Genomic DNA, 27,548 nt, shown 5'->3' on the forward strand with positions numbered 1-27,548 from the left:
TATGCCTGGAACAACCCAAATGACCAATGTTTACCTCCTCCTTTAGTAAGACCTGTTCAGCATAGAGGAATGTACCCTGGTGAAGATTGGCAAATAGACTATAACAGATGCCCCCATGTAAAGGGTTTAAATATTTCTTAGGCATTCATTGACACCTTTACTGTTTGGATTGAGGCTTTTCCTATGCAGTCTGAAAAGGCAATTGAGATTTCTAAACTACTAAAAGAAATAATTCTGGTGGGTGTGGTGGCTCACACCTGTAATCCCTGCACATTGGGAGGCCAAGGCAGGTAGATCACCTGAGGTCAGGAGTTCGAGACCAGCCTGGCTAACATGGTGAAACCCCGTCTCTACTAAAAATACAAAAATTAGCTGGGTGTGGTGGTGTGCACCTGTAGTCCCAGCTACTCTGGAGGCTGAGGCATGAGAATCACTTGAACCTTGGAGGCAGAGGTTGCAGTGAACCGAGATTGTGCCATTGCACTCTAGGCTGGGCAACAAGAGTGAAACTCTATCTCAAAAAAAAAAAAAAAAAAAGAGTCTCGTGAAATATAGTAATTAAGAAAATTAATTCTTTATCGCAAACCCTTGCCACAGAGCACATCTCCTCATATGTAGAAACACTATAACTATGGTAAATGTGTTCCTCAATAGTAAATTAATTAGTTATTAAAATCATTCAAAATTGTTTTTTATTTAATTTTTCAGAACAATGCTTATGTTTCATATAGCTAATTCCTTTAAGTCCTTAACAAAAACTGGGCCGGATGCGGTGGCTCTTGCCTGTAATCCCAGCACTTTGGGAGGCCGAGGCGGGCGGATCATGAGGTCAGGCGATCGAGACCATCCTGACTAACACGGTGAAACCCTATCTATACTAAGCAAAAAAAAAAAAAAAAAAAAAAAGTACAAAAAATTAGCCGGGCATGGTGGCAGGCACCTGTAGTCCCAGCTACTCGAGAGGCTGAGGCAGGAGAATGGCGTGAACCTGGGAGGCGGAGCTTGCAGTGAGAAGAGATTGCGCCACTGCACTCCAGCCTAGGCGCCAGGGTGAGATTCCGTCTCAAAAAAAAAAAAAAAAAAAAAAAAAAAAGTCTTTAATAACCAAGCTCACAGCAGCTCAATACAGAAGTTAAAAATAAATCCGTCTTGTAACGTTTCCTTTTGGTTTTTCTGTCAGCCTTTTTATTTAAAATAATTTAAAAAAGTAACCAACGGGCTGGGCGTGGTGGCTTAAGCCTGTAATCCAAGCACTTTGGGAGGCCGAGGTGGGCGGATCACGAAGTCAAGAGATGGAGACCATCCTGGCCAATGTGGTGCAACCCTGTCTCTACTAAAAATACAAAAAATTAGCCAGATGTGCTGGCATTCACCTGTAGTCCCAGCTACTCAGGGGGCTGAGGCAGGGGAATTGCTTGAACCCGGGAGGTGGAGGTTGCAGTGAGCCAAGATCAGGCCACTGCACTCCAGTCTGGCGACAGAGCGAGACTCCATCTCACGAAAAAAAAAAGAGAAAAATAACAAATTCCTGTCCACATCCATTCCTATCTGGCCTGGGACAATTAATTGGCTTTAAGTCTTTTGACTGTTAAGGCCCTCAGCCATAGGGAATCCTGCCACGGGAAAACTGACACTGTAGAATTATATGACTTCTCCTGTGACAAAACCTTTTCTCTCCCAAATACCAGTATATGGTGCAATACAAAAATCGGAGGAAAAATGGATTTGTCTACTGTTAACAAGTCTATAACAATTTAGACACCGAGGACCAGACATTTCTTGCATTGAATTTATACGCTCCTCAGGATGCTATACCTATGGAGATAAATTGGCTGGAAAAAAGTTAAACTTATTAAATTCTAATTTAACGCTGGTCCCACAATTCTCAAGTAAGATTTATCACAAGGTCCAAATAACCCTTTATAAGGAGGATAAACACATTGTGAGTCTGATCAAAAAGTATGATGATGCATGCAGTGGTTTTTGGGCTGGTTAGTACACAGAGGCTGTTTACTGCCCTCTGACTCTACGTATAACGTTTTGGGTGCCTAATCCTTGCTATCTTTTTATATATTTTTTGAAGATGTTATGCTGGATGCAGCAGAAGGAAAGGCACAATTAAAGACCTGCATCACGATAGCTCAGAAAATAGATTTTATCCAAGATTTTTTATTTTAGACTAAACCTAGGCCTGACCCCATCTCACCTTTAAACAATTGACTGTTACATCAGGTCAGACTATGTCCTCATAGCATTATCCAAATTGCTAATATTTAAAACTACCACCAACCAGACTACTCTAGAAATGAGCCTTCCTAGCATTGTGGGAGCTCACCTAATGACCAGATCAGACAACTCTAGGATGAACCCTTCCTAGTACCATGGGACCTGCTGCTGTTAGCTTGCATATGCATTCTGTGGAATGCTTTTTGGCCAAGAGGAGGACTGAGGACTGACCTCTGATTTTTTATCTTGCCCAAATTTGTACCTAGGGGATATAGGGAGTCATACCCTACAAACCATAAATTCTCATCAGATGCAGTTTATTTGACCCTATATGTCATGACTTACTTTTCAGTCTAACTCTCTCATAACATTATGAGACAAGAAAAAAGTATTTAAACCCAAAATAGATTTCCTTGCCATATCTGGAAATTGCCCCACAAAGTCTCTTGTGGGAAAAACTCACATTCTGTAGAGAATCTCCTTCCCCCTTTGTTTTCCTTTCTTCCTGTGCAGATCCAGGAGATAGTCAACTAAGAGCCAACCACCCTTTTAGGTCTGATAAGAAACATTTTCCAACCTGTTCTGTCTCTGAAGTCAGCTATCTGAGAGATTTCTCTGCACAGTAAAACTTGGTCTCCATAATTCTTTACCTTAACCTAAAAATTCCCTTTTGTTGATCCCAAGTCTTCAGATAAATTCCACCAATTGTCAACCAGAAAATGTTTAAATTTACCGGAGAGCCCCCTGCTTGAGTTGTCCAACCATTCTGAATCAAACCAATGTATGTATGTATGTACGTATGTATGTATTTATTTATTTATTTTTGAGGCAGAGTGTTGGTCTGTTGCTCAGACCACTGCACCTGCCTACCAGTGCATTTTTTAAATGTATGTGATTGGCCAGGCACAGTGGCTCACGCCTGTAATGCCAGCACTTTGGGAGGCCAAGGCGGGCGGATCATGAGGTCAGGTCCTGGCTAACACGGTGAAACTCCGTCCCTACTGAAAATACAAAAAAAATTAGCCGGGCATGGTGGCATGCACCTGTAGTCCCAGCTACTTGGGAGCCTGAGGTAGAAGAATCTCTTGAACCTGGGAGGCGGAGGTTGCAGTGAGACCAGATCATGCCACTGCACTCCAGTCTGGGCAACAGAGCAAGACTCCATCTCAAAAAAAAAAAAAATATTCGATTGATGTCTCATTCCAAAATACATAAAAGTAAGCTCTACCTCAACCACCTTGGGCACATGTTCTCAGAACCTCCTGACAGTTGTGTCATAGGCCATTGCCACGCATATATGGCTCAGAATCAATCTCTTCAATTTTTTTTTAAAACTGTCTGTGACAAACCCACAGTCAACATTAAACTGAACAGGAAAAAGTTGGAAACATTTCCTCTGAGAACTGGAACAAGACAATAGTGCCCACTTTTATCACTTCTATTCAACATAGTACTGAAAGTCCTAGCCAGAGCAACTAGAGAAAAGAAAGAAATAAAGAGCCTCCAAGTTGGTAAAGAGGTAGTCAAATTGCCACTGTTCACTGATGTTACACTTATCTAATTAGGAAACCCTAAATACTCATCAAAAAGCATCTAGATCTGATAAATAAATTCTGTAAAGTTTTAGGATACAAAATTAATGTGCACATATTAGTGGCATTGGTATACACCAATAGCAACCTAACTGATATTTAAATCAAGAACTCAGCCTCTTTTAAAGCAGCTGCAAAAAAATAGTAATAATAATTAGGATTATCCCTAAAGAAGGCCATGAAAGATCTTTACAAGAAAAACTATAAAACATTGCCGAAAGGTATCATAGATGACACAAACAAATAAAAACACATCCCATGCTTATAGAGGGGTAGGGTTAGTATTGTAAAAATGATGATATTACCAAAAGTGAGCTACAAATTCAATACAATTCCCATGAAGGTAACATCATAATTTCCTCACATAACTAAGAACATCTAAAATTCATATGAAACAAAAAAGAACCTGCATAGATAAAGTAAGACTAAGCAAAACAAAAATCAACTCAAGATGGATCAAAAACGTTAAGACCTGAAACTAGGCCGGGCGCGGTGGCTCAAGCCTGTAATCCCAGCACTTTGGGAGGCCGAGACGGGCGGATCACGAGGTCAGGAGATCGAGACCATCCTGGCTAACACAATGAAACCCCGTCTCCACTAAAAATACAAAAAAATTAGCCGGGCGTGGTGGCGGCGCCTGTAGTCCCAGCTACTCGGGAGGCTGAGGCAGGAGAATGGCGGGAACCTGGGAGGCGGAGCTTGCAGTGAGCCGAGATCGCGCCACTGCACTCCAGCCTGGGCAACAGAGCGAGACTCCGCCTCAAAAAAAAAAAAAAAAAAAAAAAGACCTGAAACTATAAAAATTGTAGAAGATAATACTGGAAAAACTCTTCTAGACATTGGCTTTGGCAAAGTGTACATGACCAAGAACCCAAAAACACATGCAACATGAAACAAAGACAGATGAGACTTAATTAACTCTCAAAAGAAGATATACAAATGGCCAAAAAACATTGATAAAAATGCTCAACATTAATGATTAATGATCAGGAAAATGCAAATCAAAACCACAATGTGATACCACCTTATTCCTGCAAAAATGACAATAATTAAAACATCAAAAAATAATACATGTTGTCATGGCTGCGGTGAAAAGGGAATACTTCTACACTGCTGGTGAGAATGTATACTAGTACAACCACTATGGAAAACAGTATGGAGATTCATTAAAAAACTAAAAGTAGAACTACCATTTGATTCAGCAATCCCACTACTGGGTATCTACACGGAGAAAAAGAAGTCATTATATGAGTAAGACACTTGCACATGCATGTTTATAGCAGCACAATTTGCAATTGCAAAAGAATGGAAGCAGCCTAATTAATGCCCATCAACTAATGAGTGGAAAAAGAAAATGTGGCATATGCCACACATATATATGTGTGTATATATACATACATATATACACACCAATGAATGCTACTCAGTCATAACTAGGAATAAAATAATAGTATTTGCAGCAACCTCGATGGAGTTGAAGACCATTATTCTAAGTGAATTAACTAAGAAATAAAAAACCAAACATTGTATGTTCTCACTTATAAGTGGGAACTAAGCTATGACAATGCAATGGCATAAGAATTATATAAATGGACTCTGGGTACTCAGTGGCAAGGGTGGGAGAGGAGTGAGGGATAAAAGACTACATATTGGGTACAGTGCACACTGCTTGGGAGATGAGTGCACCTAAATATTAGAAATCACTACAAAAGAACTTATCCATGTAACCAAACATCATCTGTACTTTAGAAACTTTGGAAATAATAAACAGAAACAAAATAACCCCAAACCCCATAAGTTTAACTTTCTGTGCTTTGGCTGTTTTTGGTTTATTTTTTATTTTTCAGAAGGGGTCTCACTCTGTCACCCAGAATAGAGTGCAATGGCTTGATCAGGGCTCATTGCAGCCTCGACCTCCTTGGTTCAGTCAATCCTCCTCCCTCAGCATCCTGAATAGCTGGTACTAAAGGTGCAGGCCACCATGCTCAGTTAACTTTTGTAATTTTTTAGATACATGTTTTTACCATGTTGCCCAGGCTGATCTCGAATTCCTGGGCTTAAGCAGTCTTCGTTTCTTGGCCTCCCAAAGTGCTGGGATTATAAGCATGAGCCATCACGAGTGACCACAATCTTTTCTCCTTTTTTGGAGACAGAGCCTCACTCTGTCACCCAGGCTGGAGTGCAGTGACCTGATCTTGACTCACTGCAACCACCGCCTGTCAGGTTCAAGCGATTCTCCTGCCTCAGCCTCCGAGTAGCTGGGACTACAGGTGCACGCCACCATGCCCAGCTAATTTTTGTATTTATTAGTGGAGATGGGGTTTCACCATCTTGGCCAGGCTGGTCTCGAACTCCTGACCTCGTGATCCACCCACCTCGGCCTCCCAAAATGTTGGGAATACAGGCGTGAGCCACTGCACCCAGCCCACAATTTTTTTAAAACATGATATAGAAAAGTTAACTATATTTAGATCTGTTACTTAACAGAAAATTTGAATAAACATTAAAAAACAAAATATTTTTTATCTACAAATATTGATACAAAACAGTTCAAAATTACTTTCTAGGGATTTCATTAAAAATTGGTTTGTTAAGGGTTAATGTAATTTATATATATAAAACATATTTCTAGGTGTAAGAAAACCGATTTTTCGTAGAGAGTGTATAAACAAAGGTCAGGTGCAGTGGCTCACATCTGTAATCCCAACATTTTGGGAGGCCAGGGCAGACGGATCATTTCGAGTTTAGGAGTTCCAGACCAACCTGAGCAACAAGGCAAATTCCATTCTCTACTTAAAATACGGAAATAAACCGGGCCTGATGGCTTACGCCTGTAGTCCCAGCTACTTCAGAGGCTGAGGCTGGAGATTCGCTTGAACCTGGGAGGCGGAGGTTGCAGTGAGTCAAGTTTGCGCCACCGCACTTCAGCCTGGGTGAAAGAACAAGCCTCTCTCCCGGAAATAAAAAAAGAGAGTGTATAAACCAAAGCAAAATATGTTTTTGATGAAGAAAGTTAGAAACATTTTGTCGCCGGGCGCGGTGGCTCAAGCCTGTAATCCCGGCACTTTGGGAGGCCGAGACGGGCGGATCACGAGGTCAGGAGATCGAGACCATCCTGGCTAACACAATGAAACCCCGTCTCCACTAAAAATACAAAAAAATTAGCCGGGCGTGGTGGCGGCGCCTGTAGTCCCAGCTACTCGGGAGGCTGAGGCAGGAGAATGGCGGGAACCCAGGAGGCGGAGCTTGCAGTGAGCCGAGATCGCGCCACTGCACTCCAGCCTGGGCGACAGAGCGAGACTCCGCCTCAAAAAAAAAAAAAAAAAAAAAAAAAAAAAAAAGAAACATTTTGTCTACTTTGAAATTACTTAAAGGTTGTTTCAAATTGAAAACATAAAAATAATGTAAATTAAAATAAAATATAAAAACTTAAAAAATGGCCGGGCACGATGGCTCACGCCTGTAATCCCAGTAATTTGGGAGGCTGAGAAGGGTGGATTACCTGAGGCCAAGAGTTCGTGACCAGCTTGGCAACACAGTGAAACCCCGTCTCTACTAAAAATACAAAAAATTAGCCGAGTTTGGTGATGCATGCCTGTAATCCCAGCTACTCGGGAGCTGAGGCAGGAGAATCGCTTGAACTCAGGAGGCAGAGGTTGCAGTGAGCCGAGATGGCGCCACTGCACTCCAGCTTGGGCGACAGAGCTAGACTTTGTCTAGACAAAAAATAATAAATAAAAAATGATAAGAGATCATAAAATATGTATAAAAATCTAGAATGGTCAAAAAGACAAATTCGATGGACTTTATTTTTGTTATTATTATTATTATTATTATTTTTGAGACAAAGTTTCGCTGTGTCGCCCAGGCTAGGGTGCGGTGGCAAGATCTTGACTCACTGCAACCTCAGCCCCCAGGGTTCAAGGAATTCTGCTGCCTCAGCCTCCTGAGAAGCTGGGATTACAGGCACGCGCCACCATACCCAGCTAATTTTTTTTTACTTTTATTTTTTTGAGACAGAATTTCACTCTTGTCCAGGCTGGAGTGTAATAACGCGATCTACACTCACTGCGGCCACCACCTCCTGGGTTCAAGCAGTTCTCCTGCCTCAGCCTCCCGAGAAGCTGGGATTACAGGCACATGCCACTACGCGTAGCTAACTTTGTATTTTTAGTGGAGATGAGGTTTCACTATGTTAGTCAGACTGGTCTTGAACTCCTGACCTCAGGTGGTCCGCCCGCCTGGGCCATCGAAAGTGCTGGGATTACAGGCGTGAGTCACCGCGCCCAGCTGATGGGTTTACTTATAACGGTTTATTAAATTAGCTTTTGTACTGATAATACATTATTACTAAAGTAAAAGTTGATTTTCTCTTGAACAAAAATTTTATGTATTATTAATATACATAAAATATGTTTGTTCACATTTTGAATACGTTGAAAAAGAGAGAGAGCAAAACGGATATAGAATTTTCGCATGCTCTAGGGTGGGCCTGGCTCAGCTCAGGGAGGAAACCCTGCCTGATAAGGCTGCAGCTTAAGCTGTCACTCTTCAGTCCAGCGTGTGATCACATCTTCTATCACTCAGGGTCTGACTAGGCGGGGCCTTAAACGTTATCCAATCAGGGACGTTGGGCTGGGAACTGTCCAATCAGGCACACAGCTGGAGCGGACAGGGCGGCTTCCGGGATATGGCGGGGCCTTTGTCTCTTGCTGCCGCTGGAGCTGCAGGTCTGTCTTCACTGATCTGTATCCCCTGCTCCTAGAGGCACCGCGTTTGTGGCGCTGTTACCAGCAGGTATTGGAGATCCACAGCTAAGATGCCGGGACCCCCTAGAGGCCTAGAAATGGTAAGAATTCCAGTCCGACATCCCGAGAGAGGGGAGGGGGCTGGTTGGAACTGGTGGGAAGCGGTTGTGGCGGGACGCAGGCCTCCCTGCAGTCAGCTCCACAATCTGTGTCCGGAGTTCTCCTTTCCCAGCTCGGCCTCAGTCCCCTGCAGAAATAAGATGGCGGCTACGCTGACAGCCAAATCCCCAGGCGTCCTGTCTCTTCCCTGCGCAGTGACCCGCAGTCCCGCGTCTCTCCCAAATTGTGCAGGGACCCAGGGATGGTCGTCAGGGGAGAATCCTGACTCGGGTTGCGTGTTCATGAACGGGAAGAGCTTTGGTCTGTGGGGTTCCCAGGCCCTCTTTTTTCCCATTAAAAATTTATGGGCGTCACTGCAAAAATACTAAGTAATTTAATAAAAGAATAATTGAAAAAATTGTACAGCACCCAGCTGTGGTTTGTAATTTGTGGTCCATGGAAGGGGCTTGAAGAAAAGATTGATATAAGGTTCATGATAAAGAAAACCAAATTCAGTAATTGGCTAGGTACAATTATCTAGCTTTTTTTTTTTTTTTTTTGGAGACAGTCTCACTCTTTTGCCCAGGCTGGAGTGCAGTGGTGTGATCTCGACTCACCGCAACCTCTGCCTCTTGGGTTCAAGCGATTCTCCTGCCTCAGCCTCCCTAGTAGCTGGGATTACAGGCGCCCGCCACCATAATTTTTTTATTTTTAGTAGAGACGGGGTTTCACCATGTTGGCCAGGCTGGTCTCCAACTCCTCACCTCAGGTGATCCACCCACCTCGGCCTCCGAAAGTGCTAGGATTACAGGAGTGAGCCGCCGTGCCCAGCCTATTTTCTTGATTTTTACATTCAAGGTAGAAATAGCCTGGTAATGTAATCAGAGCTCAATTGGCAGCTTATTCTTGGTTAAGCCTGAATTTTGTTTCCGCTAATGTAGTAATATACCAAAAAAATGCTCTTGAGTTTAGATTTTTATTTTTAGAAGTAGAAATCCGGGGACTAGAGCCACCTCAATCTAATTGTCTGCCACTTAATTATTTTCACATTCCATAGGGGACTGATTTTTTTCTGAAATTTTCACATGTGTCCCAAGCAGGGCTTCAAGTTCACCCCTCATCCCCTATTCCTCCAGCCTAACTCTGGCTTGCAGGAAAATACTAAATTTCCCGTTTCGTCTGATATTCCCAAATGCCAGTTTCCCCTCCCTAATTCACTTCATCATATATTTGTCCTTTAGTGTACGTTTTGATACCTATTTTAATTTTTTTTTTTTTTTAATTTTTGAGACAGAGGCTTGCTCTGTCGCCTCAGATGGAGTGCAGTGGTGCGATCTAGGCTGTCTGCAACCTCTGCCTTATGGGATCAAACGATTCTCTTGTCTCAGTCTCCCAAGTAGCTGGAATTACAGGCGCCCGCCCCTATACCTGGCTAATTTTTGTATTTTTGGTAGAGACCGGGCTTCACTGTATCGGCCAGGATGGTTTCAAACTCCTAGCCTCAAGCCATACGCCTGCCTCGGCCTCCCAAAGAGCTGGTATTACAGACGTGAGCCACCTCGCCTGGTCAATTAATCATTTTTTGACAGCATTTGATGGCACATTTAAAAAGATTTGTTTTCTTTTTGTAAATATTTCCTATGAGAAGAAAGCAAAGAATAATCTCTTGACACTGTATTGTAAAATATCTCTGTGTGTTTTTTTCTTCTATTTTCCCTAGACACAGATATCTTATCAGAATGTTTTTGGGTCAAGTTTTCCTTTTGGAAACTATAGTGTGATGTGTCTTCAGTCACCGTTCGGTTTTCTTGGACCTGGGTTTCAGAACTGTATTGGGATAAACTAAGATACCCACCGTGGCTGTGTCTGCTAGAGTGTCTAGTAAATATCAGCTTTGGGTCATATTCTCTCATAGGAAAATCTGAGGTATTGAGTGTAGCTTCCCAAGTGTGCAGGTGGATGCCCTGAGTCTAAGAGGCATTTCCTGGTGCACTTTTTTTTTTTTTTAAAGCTAATTTTTTGAGACATTAATATTGTCTTCACCCAACCCGGCTTTCGTTTCTTAAAGACACATTGCTGGTCAGCCAATCAGATACTAGTATTGAGGAGAAAACAAGTAATTTCTAACTCCTGGTTTCCTTTAGAGGGCAGAAAAATAGTAAAAAAAATTCTAGAAACAAAACAAAACCAAACCAGGGCCAGGCACAGTGGCTCACGCCTGTAATCCTGGCACTTTGGGAGGCCAAGGAGGGTGGATCATGAAGTCAGGAGTTCAAGACCAGCTGGCCAACATGGTGAAACCCCATCTCTACTAAAAATATAAAAAAATAAAATAAAATAAAATACATAGCTGGGTGTAGTGGTACACGGCTGTAATCGCAGCTACTCAGGAGGCTAAGGCAGGAGAATCACTTGAACCTTGGAGGTGGAGGTTGCAGTGAGCGGATATCACGCCACTGCACTCCAGCCTGGGCAACAGAGTGAGACCCCTTCTCAAAAACAAAAACAAACCCCAAAAAACTGACCCCAGTGAGATGGTGCAAAAACTTGAGGAATAAAATGCGTCTGAGGCACTCAATGGAGCATAGTTCAGAGTCTCCTGAGAGGGGGTTATTGAGCACTTCAGTGAGTAGGATGGGGTGGGACAGTCTCTCAAGTATTTGGGTTGCCTGACTTGACACATGATTAAGACATATCTGTGTCTTGAAAAGGTTTTTTCACGTATTTTGACCGAAGGTTTGTTTTTGGTTTTTTGAGACAGAGTTTCCCTCTGTCACCCAGGCTGGAGTACAGTGGTGCCATCTCGGCCCACTGCAACCTCTAGATCTTGAGTTCAGGTGATTTTCATGCCTCAGCCTCCCAAGTAGCTGGGACTACAGGTGTGCGCCACCACACTCAGCTCGTTTCTGTAGTTTTAGTAGAGATGGAGTTTCATCATGTTAGCCAGGCTGTTCTCAAACTTCCGGCCTTAAGTGACTCCTCTGCCCGGGCCTTCCAAAGTGCTGAGACTACAGGCCTGAGCCACTGTGCCCAGCTCACCTCAGTTTTTTAACTGTATATTGCATTTTATTAGTAGAGCTTGAAAGGTAAGAAAATATTTACAAAGGGCATAAAAGAGGTGAGTTTCAAAAACATTAATATCTAATAATATATTTTATTTGTTGAAAATTTTCATTTCCTTTTTTCTTTCTCAGAGTGAGTTTAGCAAGTTTCTCGGGCATGTTTATTTTATGGCTGAGTGATTTTTTTTTTTATTTTTTTTGAGACAGAATCTCACTCTGTCGCCCAGGCTAGAGTGCAATGGTGCCTCTCGGCTCACTGCAACCTCTGCCTCCCGGGTTCAAGCGATTCTCCTGCCTCAGCCTCCTTGGTAGCTGGGATTTCAGGCACATACCACCATACTTGGCTAATTTTTGTACTTTTAGTAGAGATGGTTTCACCATGTTAGGCTGGTCTCAAACTCCTGACCTCAGGTGATCCACCCGCCTCGGCCTCCCAAAGGGCTGGGATTACAGGAATGAACCATGCTTGGCCTGTGGCTGAGTGATTTCAAACAGAATTCCATCTAGCTTTTAGACTGGTAGCTACCAAGGAAAAAAAGAAAAAAAAAAAAAATCTCTCTTCAATTTCAGCTGTAGACAATGAATACATTTCCATAAAACAATGTGGTAGATAATTGATGAGTTACATAGATTCCTGAAAACTTCAGTTCCTTTTTTTAGCCGGGTAAATTTTTGATAGTGAGTATCTTTGTTCTATATCCTGTGTTTTTTTGTGTGTTTGATTGTTTTTGAGATAAACAGTTGCACTGCAACACCCAGGCTGGAGTACAATGGTGCAATCTTAGCTCACTGCAACCTCCAGTTCCCAGGTTCAAGTGATTCTCCTGTCTCTGCCTCCTGAGTAGCTGAGACTACAGGCATGTGTCACCACACCTGGCTAGTTTTTGTATTTTCAGTAGAGATGAAGTTTCACGGTATTGGCCAGGCTAGTCTCGAACTCCTGACCTCGAGTGATCTGCCTATCTCAGCCTCCCAAATTGCTGGGATTACAGGCGTGAGCCACTGCGCCCAGCCCAATATCCTGTTATTTTGATTTTTGAGTTTAATGCTACATTTTATGTGATGCAACTTGGTACCTCCTAGAAGTGTTCCTATGTGATTAATTTTTTTTTTTTTTTTTTAAGTGGAGTTTTGATCTTATTGCCCAAGGTGGAGTGCAATGGGTGATCTCGGCTCACCTCAACCTATGCCTCCTGGGTTCAAGCAGTTCTCCTGCCTCAGCCTCTTGAGTAGCTGGGATTACAGGTGCCCACCACCATGCCTGGCTAATTTTTGTATTTTTAATAGAGACGGGGTTTCACCATGTTGGCCAGGCTGGTCTTGAACTCCTGACCTCAGGCGATCCGTCGCCTCGGCTTCCCAAAGTGCTGGGATTACAGGTGTGAGCCATCACGCTGGGCCAAGCAATCGTCTTGTACCTCGGCCTTCCAAGTAGCTGGGACTACAGGCATACAGCACCATGCCTTAGGTAATGTTTGTTTTTGTAGTTTCTTAGAGATGGGATTTTTCCATGTTGCTCAGGCTGGTGTCAAACTCCTGAGCTCAGGCAATCCACCTGTCTTGGCCTCTCAGAGTGCTGGGATTACAGGCGTGAGTCATTGTGCCTGATCATACCATATTTTCTTTATTCAGTCTACCATTGATAGACATTCAAGTTGATTCCATGTCTTTGCTACTGTGAATAGTGCTGCAGTGAACACCCTTGTGCATGTGTCTTTATGACAGAATAATTTATATTTCTTTGGGTATATACCCAATTATGAGGTTGCTTGATGAAATGGTAATTGTTTTTTTTTTTTTTTTTGAGATGGAGTCTCGCTCTGTTGCCCAGGCTGGAGTGCAGTAGCCGGATCTCAGCTCACTGCAAGCTCTGCCTCCCGGGTTTACACCATTCTTCTGTCTCAGCCTCCCGACTAGCTGGGACTACAGGTGCCCGCCACCTTGCCCAGCTAGTTTTTTTTTTTTTTGTATTTTTTTAGTAGAGACGGGGTTTCACCGTGTTAGCCAGGATGGTCTCGATCTGCTGACCTCGTGATCCGCCCATCTCGGCCTCCCAAAGTGCTGGGAATATAGGGTTGAGCCACCACAATGTACCCTTTTAACAGCAGTGTATAAGTATTCCCTTTTCTCTGCAACCTTGACATAATCTATTTTTTGGCTTAATAGCCGTTCTCACTGGCGTGAGATGGTATCTCATGGTTTTTCTTTGCATTTCTCCAATAATTATTGATAAGCATTTTATTATATGTGTGTTAGCCACATGTTTGTCTTCTTTTGAGAAGCATCTTTTTCATGTTTTTTTGTCTGCATTTTAGTGAGGTCTTTTTTTTCTTGTAAACTTGTTTAAGTTTCTTATGGATTTCTTATGGATACTAGACCTTTGTTAGAAGCATAGTTTGAAAATATTTCCTATTATTCTGTAGGTTGTCTATTTACTGTGTTGATAGTTTCCTTTGCTGTAAAGAAGTTCTTTAGTTTAATTAGGTCCAATTTGTCAATTTTTGCTTTTTTGCAGTTGCTTTTGGTATCTTCATCATGAAATCTCTACTAGATTCTATGTCTAGAATGGTATTTCCTAAGTTATCTTCCAGGGTTTTTTATAATGTTAAAATAAACATTTCAGTCTTTAATTAATCTTGAGTTGATTTTTGTATATGGTGTAATAAAGGGGTCCAGTTTCAGTCTTCTACATAATGTTAGCTAGTTATTCCACCACCATTTATTGCATAGGGAATTGTTTCCACATTTCTATTGTCACCTTTGTTGAAGATCAGATGGTTGTAGGTGTGTGACATTATTTCTGGACTGTCTATTCTGTTACATTGGTCTATGAGTTTGTTTTTGTACCAGTTCCATGTTGCTTTGTTTACTGTAGCTCTGTAGTATAGTTTGAAGACAGGTAATGTAATGCCTTCAGCTTTGCTGTTTTTGCTTATGATTACCTTGGCTATTCAGACTCTGTTTTGGTTTTATATGAATTTTACAATAGTTTTTTTTTTTTTTTTAGTAAAAATATTTTGGTCATTTGATTAGAATAGATTAAATCTGTAAATATTTTGGGGGACATTATGATCATTTTTAGGATATTGATCTTTTCTGTTTATGAGCATAAAGTTGTTTTCCATTTGTGCCTTTTCTGACTTCTTTAAGCATTGTTTTGCAATTCTTATAGAGATCTTTCACCTTCCTGGTATTTGTAGATATTTTATTCTTTTTGCAGCAGTTGTGAAGGGATTGTGTTTATGATTCATATTTGGCTTGGATGTTGTTGATTTACAGGAGCACTACTAATTTTTGTACACTTATTTTGTATCCTGAAATGATACTGAATTTGTTTTTCTGCCAAGAAAGAGCTTTTCTGCCAAGTTAAAGAGCTGTTTTGCTAAGACTAGATGGTTTTCCAGATGGATAATTATGTTGTCTGCAAATAGGGATTGTTTGACTTCCTCTCTTCCTGTTTAAATGCCTTTTATTTATTTTTTTATTTTTGTGAGATGGAGTCTCGCTCTGTCACCCAGGCTGGAGTATAGTGGCATAGTCTTGGCTCACCGCAAATTCCACCTCCCAGGTTCAAGCGATTCTCCTGCCTCAGCCTCCCGAGTAGCTGGGATTACAGGCGTCCGCCACTGTGCCTGGTTAATTTTTGTATTTTTAGTGGAGGCGAGGTTTCACCATGTTGGCCAGGCTGGTCTCGAACTTCTGACCTCGTGAGCTGCCCGCCTTGGCCTGCCAAAGTGCTGAGATTACAGGCGTGAGCCACTGTGCCTGGCCAAATTGCCAAAGTTTTGCCTAATTACTATAACCAGTACTTCCAATTTTATGTTGAGGAGTAGTGTTGAGAGAAGGCATCTTTGCCTTGTGCTGGTTTTCAAAGAGGAATGCTTTGTTTGCTTGCTTGTTTGTTTTTCTTTTTGAGATAGAGTCTCACTTTGTCTCCCAGGCTGGAGTGCAGTGGCACAATCTCGGCCCTCTGCAGCCTCAACCTTCTGGGTTCAAGTGATTCTCTTTGCTCAGCCTCTCGAGTAGCTGGGATTACAGGCACCTGCCATCATACCTGGCTAATTTTTGTATTTTTAGTGGAGATAGGGTTTTGCCATGTTAGCCAGGTTGATCTTGGAATCCTGACCTCAGGTGTTCCACCTGCCTTGGCCTCCCAAATTGCTGCAATTATAGGCATGAGCTACTGCACCTGTCCACTTGCAGGTTTTTGTCCATTCAGTATGTTTGCTGATGGTTTGTCATAGATAACTTACTATTTTAAAGTATGTACCTTCAGTGGCTAGGTTGTTGAGGGTTTTTAACATGAAAGATCTTAAATTTTATCAAAAGCTTTTTCTGCATCTATTGCGGTAATCTTGTGGTTTCTGTCTAGTTTTGTTTATGTGATGAATCACATTTATTGATTTCTGTATGTTGAACCAACCTTGCATTCCCAGAATAAATTCTACTTGATCATACTGGGTTAGCTTTTTGATATGCTGCCGGATTTGGTTTGTCAGTGTTTTGTTGAAGATTTTTGCATCAATGTTCAAAGATATTGGCCTGAATTTATTTTTGTTTTTGTTTTATCTCTGCCAGGTTTTGGTATCAGAATAATGCTGTTCTTATATAATGAGTTGGAAAGAAGTTACTTTTTCTTAATTGCTTAAAATAGTTTCTGTAGAAATAATATCAGCACTTTTTTGTACATTTGATAGAATTCAGCTGTGAATCTGTCTGGTCCTTGGCTTTATTTGGTTGGTAGGCTATTTATTACTAATTCAATTTTTGAGCTTCTTATTCATCTATTTAGGGGTTTCATTTCTTTTTTGTTAATTCTTGGAAGGATGTATTTGTTCAGTACTTTTTTCATTTTTTCTAGATTGTCTTGTTTGTGTGCACAGAGGTGTTCATAGTAGACTTCAAGTTATTTTTGTGGGTCAGTGGTAATGTCTCTCTTTTGTTATTTCTAATTGTGTTTATTTGGGTCATCCCTTCTTCCTGCATTAATCTAGTTAGTGGTTTATTTATTTTTTTCATAGATTTAATTCCGGGATTTTTTTATATTTTGTGAAGTTTTATGTCTAAATCTCAGTTTAGATCTGATTTTGGTTATTTCTTGTCTGCTGCTACCGTAGGGATTGATTTGCTCTTGCTTCTTTCATTCTTTTATTGATGATGTCAGGTTGTAAAATGAAGATCTTTCTAACTTTTTGATTTGAGCATTAAATGCTATAAATTTCCCTTTAATGCCATCTTAGCTATATTGCAGAGATTCTGATGTGTTTTTTGGTTTTTTGTTTGTTTGTTTGTTTGTTTGTTTTTTTGAGATGGAGTTTTACTCTTGTTGCCCAGGTCAAATGCAATGGCACAGTCTTAACTCATTGCAACCTCCGCCTCTCGGGTTCAAGCATTCTCTTACCTTAGCCTTTCAAGTAGTTGGGATTACAGGCGTGTGTCACCATGCCTGCCTAAATTTTTGTAATTTTAGTAGAGACAGGATTTCACCATGTTGGCCAGGCTGGTCTCGAACTGCTGACCTCATGTGATCTGCTTGCCTCAGCTTCCCAAAGTGCTGGGATTACAGGTATGAGCCACCGTGCTTGGCCTGTTCTTTGGTTCTTATTTGTTTAAAAGAACTTCTTGGTTTCTGCCTTAATATCATTATTTACCAAAAAGTTATTCAAGTGCAGGTTGTTTAATTTTTATGTAATTGTATCAGTTGTTATATTTTTATTGAACTATATTTCTGTTCAACTGTGGGCTGTGTTTGGGTTTGTATAATTTTGAGATTTTTGAATTTGCTGAGGATTATTCTATTTCTGATTGTGTGGTCAGTTTTTGAGTATGTGCCACATGATGATGAGAACAATGTATGTTATGTTATTTTTAGATGAAGACTTCTGTAGATATCTATTAGGACTGTTTGGTCAAGTGTGGAGTTTAGATCCTAATGTTTTGTTAATTGTCTTCTTCAGTTATCTATTAGTGCCTGTGGGATGTTGTAGTCTCCCACTATTATTGTGTCAGAATCTGAAACTCTTCATAAGTCTCTAAGAACTTGCTTTATTCATGTGAACCCATGAATTTTATATAACGCCTTTCTGTCTTCTGCTTTTTCTCCCATAATCATTCTTACATGTGCACACAGTGTGCAAAATTCAGATGTCCAAGAGTTCAAGGACATGTTTAGAGACCTGTCTGTTGTAAAACAAAATATAAATTAGAAATAAGAGGCTTAGTCTACATTAAAATAAGGGAAAATATTAAAACCTCTTTTCTTAAAACATTTAGATTATGTGTAGATTTTTATCCCTGTTTTTTTGAAATATATGTAAGTCATATTAACAGCAGAATAAACCTTTTGTCATATTTTTGGTCTCAGGATTGTCTTTATCTGGGACCTGAGATTAATTGCTTTGTTTTTGCTTTGGCAAAAGATTATTCTTATGATTTTTAGTCTTTTAAAGTTGACACAGATTTGTTCAGAGTAAAGCTCATTCCAAGAGCACACAAAAGCCGAGCATAAAAATAGATAAAATTTAGCAATACAGAATTATAAAGATTAAAAGATACTGAGTAAGTTGTTTGACAGAAACCTGATTATCCATGGTGATTGTTTGCGGGCTGAAGTATTTATACTACAAAAGCAAAAAGAGTTTAGTTTATGGCTGGATGTGGTGGCTCATGCCTGTAATCCCAGGATTTTGGGAGGTTGAGGTGGGCAGATCACCTGAGGTTGGGAGTTTGAGACCAGCCTGACCAACATGGAGAAACCCCATCTTTACTAAAAATACAAAATTAGCAGGGCAGGGTGGCACATGCCTGTAATCCCAGGTATTCGGGAGGCTGAGGCAGGATAGTTGCTTGAACCTGGGAGGTAGAGGTTGTGGTAAGCTGAGATCATGTCATTGCACTCCAGCCTGGGCAGCAAAAGCAAAACTCTGTCTCAAAAATAAAATAAAAAAAACAAGCAAACAAACAAAAGTTCAGTTTATAAACTGAACAGTGGAGTCTGTTGTCATACCTTGGTTTCTATTTATTACTTCAGTACAATTAGTATAGTTATGTGCAGTGTTTGTAGACAGCCTCATTCATATACATTCACTAGTATTTTCTACAATAATATGAATAAAGCCATAATATTTACTTTAAGTGAATTCCTTAAATAGCTATTTTAGTGTTGCGATTCATACTTTTGAAATGTAGTTTTTGAACTGGATTATAGTTACAGAAAAATTTTAAAGATTCCACATACATTATGAGTAGTACATTAAAATTATTCATACTTACATATTTATGTTTAATATCCAAAGAAAATTTACTACCAAATTGTTACAGTAGATGTTAGTCTGATAGGCTTATTAATTTAACCAATAGGGATAATTATAAGTAAGCATAATGTTAGTGTCTTTCATTTCACAAATTGGAATGCTGCTATTACAGGACAAATAAAGGCAAGTGATGTGGCCACCCAAAAACTGTAATAACTCTCTAGTGAGCTATGTTGCAGGCTCACATATATTCCATTGTACTATCACAGTCAGATTTTATTTTTTTATCAAAAGTACTGGTGGAAGTTGTCAAATATATTTCAATATAGATTCTGCCTTCAGTGGCTAGATGAGAGCAGCAGAGATGAATACAAACTTAAAATTCCACTGATAATATGCCCCCTTTCTTCATAACACTCATATTACTCATGCTGAGAGTAGCTATGCACTCTGGGTATTTAGAGAGAAATTCTTTTTAGAGGAATATTTTCTGGCTGACTTGATCAATCTTATATCTAATCTCAGGTTTTTTTTAAAGAGGCTTTTAACTTCCTTTTTTCTCAGTATAATCTTTCTTGGAGTGAGAGCTGTTTTTCTTTTGAATGCTTTGTATGTCTGTTTTAGAATCCCTATTAGTATCCCATAATATCTCTGAAAGACATGGGCTATCACAGTGAGAACTCTTGGAGCTATCTTTATCTGGATGCATGCTGGAAATCCAGCAGTATTTTTTCCATGTAACCATTATAAATAGAAACTGTGGCTTAAATAATGCTCTCATTACCATATTGTGAAGGTGCAGTTCTACCCAAGAGGCCTGTAGGCTCTCCTTCTGCAGCTCAGGCTTCACTCTTTTTTGTTTTTTTTTGAGACAAAGTCTTGCCCTGTCTCCCAAGCTGGAGTGCAGTGACATGATCTCAGCTCCCTGCAACCTCTGCCTCCTGGGTTCAAGCGATTCTTCTGCCTCAGCCTCCAAGCAGCTGAAATTACAGGTGCCCACCAGCACGCCCAGCAATTTTTTTTTTTTTGGTAGAGATGGGGTTTCACTTTGTTGGCCAGGCTGGTCTCGAACTCCTGGCCTCATGATCCACCAGCCTCGGCCTCCCAAAGTGCTAGGATAACAGGCATGAGCCACCGTGCCCAGCCAGGCTTCACTCTTTGATGTGACACTGAAGTGCTGCTGTGACAATTGGCATTCACCTAAGATGTGAGCTGCCAGCCGTGAGCCCTGTGCTGTGGGCTGTACGTCAGTGGCAGATGGTAGGAAACAAAAGAGGACACTGGCCACCAGAAGAGGGGAAGCAAGAGTGCTCTAGCCCAGTCCTCAGGGAGTAGAGAGCCACTGATTTAAAATGCAAGTAGCCAAAAGGATAGCACCCTATTCAGTCACTGTTGTAGAAGAGTGAAAGTCTACCTGGCTTGAAGTTGCAAAACTACCTTCTGTCATGAAGATGTGAAAAGCTTATTTTGTCATTGAATATAACCAATTAGCATACATGGATGGCCTCCCCAGTGACCAGGTGAATTTAGGATGAACTATGTATGACATGGTGCTGTAAAATCTTCTACTTGTGAACCAATTATGGTAACTGTCTTTCTGTCTTTTCAATCTCTTAAGTAGACTGACTGTAATATATGTGACATTCAGATTTAATTGTGTAATGAAACAGTTTTCTTTCTGTTACATGATTGTGGTTTCTCTGGGGCTAAAGAGAATTTTTTAAAAACTATATTTTCCAAATGCTATCTAGAATTACCAGACATAATATAAACACATAAGGTGCCAACCAAGCTTTACTGTAGAGGGGACTTTCCCTCGTAGTCTTCTAGTCAGCTCACAATTGTGCTGTAAAATGCATGCTGTCACCTAAATATGCAGACAGAATTGTGTCTCTGCCTATTTGGTATCTAGAGTGGCTAGACCAGATTTCTGCAAACTTTATAGAGCAGATATTAATCATTTTACTTCATTCAATGACTCTTGTATCTTCAGAACTGAAACTGATTCAGAGACCGTGGAGCCCAGAAACCTAATCATAGTAACAGTGTGCATTGGGTTGATACGGAGACATGAGAATCTCCACTTCTCTTTTCCTTCTCTCGCTAAAATGCTCACAATTGCAGGTAACAACTGCTGCTACTCCACCCATCTGGGACCTAAGTCTGCAGCTCTAAATTCTAAATCTAGGTCTTGAAATTTGAAAAAAAAAAAAAAAAAAAATTCCAAAACTTTTGTTCGAGAATGCAACTATTTTTACTTATGAAACTCAGAGAGACATTAAAATAAGAGCACAATTACGGCTTTCTCCCTTCCTTCAACTATGTATTCATCTCTTGAAACTGTTCACTATTGCCACAAGTAGGTGTAAGTTAAATTAATAATGACACACTGGACACTATATTGTATACCCTTACCCTTAGTGTACAGTCAGTCAATAATTAAAGTTATTTATTTAAACAAGAATTTTTGACAAACAAGTTTGTATGTCTCTTTTTTTTTTGCCTTCGCAAATCCACTTGTAACTGCTGCTAATCAAAGTGTAAATTCCAGGCATCTTGAATATTTCTTCTCAAGTTACAATACTTAAACTTGGCCCAAATAAACCGTCTACTTATAGTCATGTTGTGTCAGCTTTTTTTTTTTTTTTTTTTTTAGACGGAGTTTTGCTCTAGTTGCCCAGGCTGGAGTGCAATAGCTTGATCTTGCCTCACCGCAACCTCTGCCTCCCAAGTTCAAATGGTTCTCCTACCTCTGCCTCCCAAGTAGCTGGGATTACAGGCATGGGCCACCTTCCCCAGCTAATTTTGTATTTTTGGTAGAGATGGGGTTTCTCTATGTTGGTCAGGCTGGTCTCAAACTCCTGACCTCAGGTGATCTTCGACCTCAGGGGATCTACCTGCCTCGGCCTCCCAAAGTGCTGGAATTACAGGCATGAGCCATGGGACCCAACCTGTATCAGCCTTTTTTTAGGTAAAATATTACTTAGAATTTTCAAGAGCAGCCTCTATGAGTAGATCTTTTGATTGCATTCCACTTTCTGTAACAGCCAAAAATGCAGAGTGATGTTTATTTTATTTAGAATCTGCAAATAAGGTCTGGTCTCTGCCTTTTTATTTCTGTTTCTTTTTTTGTGAAACAGGGTCCGACTTTAGATTGAGAATGTACAGAAAACCAGCAGGAGGCATTTTCTGCATTGTGAGATGTCAACATAGACATTTCAGATCCCTCCTTTGAGAGTGTGGCTCTTTGACCTTTTCACATCTTGTGTGTTCATCTGCTAGTTATGTGAGAGGCCCCAGGTGTAAATAGAATCTGATGACAGAATCTCTTAAGTGTAAACAAGCATCTTAGGAGTGAGAGATCAAGGCCACAAAGTAGCCAGATCCCTGAGCACAACTATACCTACCTAGAGAATGTGATACTAGAGTATTCTTGCACTTCTACATACCCAAAAGCTAGCTAATCAGGACAGGTGATCCAGGTTCTGGAGTTCCACCAGGGTACTTCCATTTTCTATTTAGAATCAGCCTGAGTCTCTCCTGCTGGCTTATTATTGAACCGTCAGCCCAGAGTCACTGGAAATGCTCTCATAATCAACTAGGCATCTTTGAGACATTTGAGAATCTCCAGAACAGAAATGTGTCAGGCTGACAAGAGTGGTTAATTTTGCTTCTGTCTTAGTATAAACGAAATGAATCATCCTGTGATTGTTCCTCCCCTCATACAAGAGATGTCTTTGGTTGGTACCCAGATGAGAGTTTCTCCAGTTCCCTGATACTTGGGTGAAAAACAAGGAGGAGATCTGCAGACTCAAACAGATAAACTAATTGCTTCCATTTCATATAGTCATTAGAAAAATAGATAAGGCGGTCATGGTCCCTACCATGCAGGAACTTTTAGTCTAGACTAGCAACTGGATAAATGATTTAATTATGCATCATATGGTGGGTACAATAAATAGATGTGTGCAAAAATATGGGCTTTATTTGGTCCATTTTCTTTATATTGTGACTTCTGATGTCTATACCTGAACATATATTAATAAACAAAGTTATTTTTTTTTTTGCCTTGCTAAGAATACTTATCTTCTAAAAATTATTCTAGAAAACCTTAAGGGATTTGTTTAAATTGCTTATTAGTATGTGATAAAAAATTGACAGGGCAGTGGGGCTAAAAAAAGATAAAATTACACAAACTCTGAGATTTAAGTTTTGTTTTTTTTTTCTTTTAGGTAAGCTTAAAAAAAGAAACAGAAATAAAAATACTCCCCAGTGGCATAAAGAACAGAATTTTACATCAGCTCTACACCCTCCCCCAGCCCTGTTCAGATTCACCCTTTTTGAAGGCCTTATTTAGGTCTTTCCCTACCCTGGAGTCTTGCCTCACACAACTAACTAGAAGAGATCAGAGTTTTGGCTGATGAATCCTGTTGCCTTTTTAGAGTTGGTGCTCACAATTTTCTGAAACCCAGTGGCAGATAAATAGAAAATATAACATGTATTATAGGGTCTTAATTTATTAATTTTATATTAAAACCAGTGTTTACAGAGACATTCCATTTAGCAGCTTGTTTTCTGTTCCTGCAGATATAGTAGTTGATTCACAAGTCACAAAATAGCAAATATAAACACAGTAAAAATTCATCTACATTTCATTAAACTCTATTTGTATCCTTCTCAACTGTCTGCATTTAGATTTTATTCTGTGAATTTAAAAAAAATCAATGAACGATAAACAGAAGAGGAAATAAAAATGCTGGGTCTTTATTCTAAATACTTGGACTTATTGGACACTTAGTATCAACTCACAGAGTGTTATTAGAATCAAATAATGTGCTATCACAGTGCTTTGTAACATCCTATTGATCACATAGTACCTGCTTAATAAACATTGCATTAGGACATGTGCACATGTTGTTTTCCAAATGCAGACTTACTCAGAGGTTGCTGCTTTCTGTTTTCTCTGTAAACTTTAAAGAGCCAGAAAATAATATGATACTTTAAGATAGAGAATGATTGTCTTCATTTGCATCAGAAGTATTTGTGTTGTTACAAAACTGCTGAGTGTAAGGAGCTCTGTGCTGTGCCTCATTTTTCTAACTAATGCTAATAATGAACCCAGAGAGAGTGACACCAGCATTGACAGAAGACTTGTTTAGAACACCTATTTATGGTCCATTTCCAAACCTGAAGAATCACATTACATAGAGTGGGGCCATGTTTACTAAGTGATTTATAATAAGCTCATTAAAGCTAGAGTGACAATGCTTAGGTAAGTGGTTATAAGCTCAGGCTTCTAATTAGAATCTCATGACCAATTCACGGAAGTCTCTTTACTTGTACCCTTTTCACAGTTTCTGTGCTGGGTGAAAGCATCTATTTGTTTTAATTAAGTGCCTCATGTGACTCTCACGTGCCAGAATCAAATTCGTGGAGTTCAAGATACATTCATCGGAGTTAAGTTCCACCTTTGCACTAAAGAATGGTCCAGGAATCTATTCTGTTTGGGTTTGATAAGGACAGGACACTGTGGCCAATATTTCTTGCCCGTTTTTTGAGATGGAGTCTCGCTGTCTCACCCAGGCTGGAGTTTTATGAATGGCACGATCTCGGCTCACTGCAACCTCTGCCTCCCAGGTTCAAGTGATTCTCCTGCCTCAGCCTCCCGAGTAGCTGGGATTACAGGTGCCTGCCACCATGCGCAGCTAATTTTTGTATTTTTGATAGAGAGGGGGTTTCACCCTGTTGGCCAGGCTGGTCTCGAACTCCTGACCTCAGGTGTCCACCTGCCTTGGCCTCCCAAAGTGCTGGGATTCAATATTTCTATTACTGTAGCAGAAATTGCCGGTGTTTGTAACAGGGGAGAGCACCTGGGGACATAAAAAAGAGAAACTTAAATTTTTATCTCTGTGGAGCAGCTCATTGTTCCTGAATCTTTATTGTTATAAAGGACAGAAACGGGTAGAGTTTTTCTGTCTTGGGCCTTCTGACTTTGAGTGTGGTGGTAACAAGTGAACATGTGGTGCTCAGAATTTTAAAGGCATATTCTCAAGATGCAGGTGTAATTAGTCCAGAAAATCTCATCTGAGAAAGAATTCTAAAGGAGGAGGAGAAAGAGAAAAAGTGACTTTTCTTCAGCTAAACGTGTCTTAGATCGAGAGCTGTGTCTACTCTGCTTTTTGGAATGCCATGCATTTAGTACTTGCAAATCTTCACTTCTATACCTGTGTTTTTTCTCCCTAATGAGTTTATCTTAACTACTTTTAAAAATGTTTATGATAGTCAAGGGTGTCTGAAAAATTTTTCTATATACCAGAGCCTTCTCTACATCACGGCTACTTATATGCCATGCAGAATTCTCACCATGAATTTGTGGTGTGCAATATTAAAAATGTTCTCCTTGTGGCTGTTGAACATGGAGAGGTGTGGATACTCAATATTTCTATGGGGAAACCCTGGGGTTCTTAGTAAAGATGTAGAACGTGTAATGTTGAGGTTCTATCTGTGTTCTTTATTATCTGTATGCATTACACAATTAAGAAAATGCTTATTTAAACAGGATGGCATTTATTACCCAGAAAGTTCTGAAAAAATTATCAAGAGAGACCTCCTTATTAGGGTGCCATAGAAAGACTACTTAAAATCACTATTAAAAACTGCAGAACATGAAAGATATCTGTATCTTGAACTTTCCATAAAACTGATTTTTTTTATGGTTAAATTCAGACTGTAATTTAGTGGGGACAATATCTCAGTAGTAATGCCATGTCCTTCTGGGTGCATTAGCACACTATAAAAACTTGTCCTAGGGCAGTTGATGTTGATGTTAATAACTCAATAAGCTCTCTTACAGATTTTTTTCACTATAGAGTTATTTTTCTCTTCATCATTAAGCATCTTTATGGGAACTGATGTGTATAAACCATCACATTTAATCTGGCTGCCCTTTTTTTTTTTTTTTTTGTAGATTTTCTTTGCATTTATTTTTCTTTGGTAAATGAAAGCTCTCATCTTTGTTTACAGGCTAGAAAAACTGAAACAAACAAACAAAAAACACAGGCTGTTCCACTTACTGGATGTTTGACAAAATAGTCTTTTGGGGCCAAAACATTGGCATTACTGGTGAGCTTGGCAGAGATTCAGTAACTCAGACTTTATTTCAGATCTCCTAAAAAAAAAGATCTGCATTAACAAGATGTCCAGTTTATTGTACACATTAAAATTTGAGTGAACCTTCTAACTTAAGATGTCTATTTTGTCTGAAAAATATAAAGAACTATGTCTTTTTCCTCTGAAAAATATACATAACTCATTCTGCATTATGTAAATATAGCACTCAAAAATGTATGTTAGTGTTTATGCCTTCAATTTTACATTTTATCATCCAGACAATTATCATATATACACTGATGTTGTGAATATTTTTCCACTGTCTTTTCTCAGAGTTAGAGAATACATTAGAAAATGTTTATGTGTTGACAATTATTTTATTGGATAATTTCAATCACTCTTATAAGTCAGAATCAGTTCTGTTTACTCTAATTTTACCTTGAATCACATGAAAAATTCTGCCTATAGCCACTTTGTAAATATGTGTGTTTGTGTGTGTTTTCCAGGGACTGTTGACATTTAGGGATGTGGCTATAGAATTCTCTCTGGAGGAGTGGCAACACCTGGACATTGCACAGCAGAATTTATATAGAAATGTGATGTTAGAGAACTACAGAAACCTGGCCTTCCTGGGTGAGGATAACTTTAATACAAGATTCCTAATATAAACTAAAGCTTTCATTTCTCTTTTGTAGAATGTTTTCTGGTAATTTATGCTTTCAGATTTCTGTTTTCAAGAAAATACTGGGGATTTGTCTTGAGAAAAGAATTTCTTCAAGATGTTTCATCTTGACCTGAACTTTCCGCATTCCTGAGCTGATCTGTGTCCTGCACTTTAGATTAAGGCTAATTTCAGAAGTTTAGTGGCATGAAATATTGTTATACCTTAAAATCTAATTGGCATCACCAAATTTGATTCAGTAGTACCAGGCAGTGAAATTAAGAACCTAAAAAATTAAAATATTTTCTGAATATTTAAAAATCTCTTTTATAAATTAGTATATTGGAATAAAGTTGTTAGAATATTCTATTATATCCTCTTTACTGAGCACATTACTAAGTTGGCAATTGGAGAATATGAGCAAGATTCATGTTAGTTATTTTTAATAAAACAGGTATTGCCGTCTCTAAGCCAGACCTGATCACCTGTCTGGAGCAAGGAAAAGAGCCCTGGAATATGACGCAACATGAGATGGTGGATGAGTCCCCAGGTAGGTAAGAATGAATACAACAGATGACATGGTTGAGAGGTCCAAAGTCAAGAAGAAAGCCACTCTTTAATTTGGGAAGCTGTGTTTCAAAGGAAACAGTTTCTGGGAAGCCTAAAATTTTTTTTTTTTAATTATACTCTTACATAGGGGCATCTTCTACTTATGCCTATAAAATCTAAGAATTCTACTTTCCCTTCAATGATCTTCCTTCAAGTTTACAGTGACAGCCAAAGTACTGTTCATGGCA

The 27,548-nt window shown here is 39.8% G+C and overlaps 1 protein-coding gene and 1 long non-coding RNA gene across 14 annotated transcripts in view; one reads left to right on the top strand and one right to left on the bottom strand.

The window, feature by feature from the left end:
• The window catches only part of LOC105494280 (zinc finger protein 254), a 91,483-nt gene that overhangs the window by 43,892 nt on the left and 20,043 nt on the right, over positions 1-27,548 (top strand). For 10 of the 13 annotated variants that reach the window (XM_071088052.1, XM_071088051.1, XM_071088053.1 and 7 more), the window contains 2 exons: positions 26,597-26,723; positions 27,206-27,301. In XM_071088052.1, coding sequence (XP_070944153.1) covers positions 26,690-26,723; positions 27,206-27,301 — 130 coding nt within the window. In that variant the 5' untranslated portion in view covers positions 26,597-26,689. Of the gene's footprint in view, positions 1-7,739; positions 8,668-26,596; positions 26,724-27,205; positions 27,302-27,548 lie in introns of those variants that run through there. The other 3 variants (XM_024796690.2, XM_071088048.1, XM_071088047.1) reach the window with 2 other exon arrangements.
• The window catches only part of LOC105494273 (uncharacterized), a 49,261-nt gene continuing 47,751 nt past the window's right edge, over positions 26,039-27,548 (bottom strand). Inside the window, exon 6 of the long non-coding RNA XR_011617972.1 lies at positions 26,039-26,148. This is a non-coding gene — a long non-coding RNA (uncharacterized lncRNA). The remainder of the gene's footprint in view (positions 26,149-27,548) is intronic.

The sequence above is a fragment of the Macaca nemestrina genome, chromosome 20 (genome assembly GCF_043159975.1).
Source record: "Macaca nemestrina isolate mMacNem1 chromosome 20, mMacNem.hap1, whole genome shotgun sequence".
Classification (NCBI taxonomy): domain Eukaryota; kingdom Metazoa; phylum Chordata; class Mammalia; order Primates; family Cercopithecidae; genus Macaca; species Macaca nemestrina.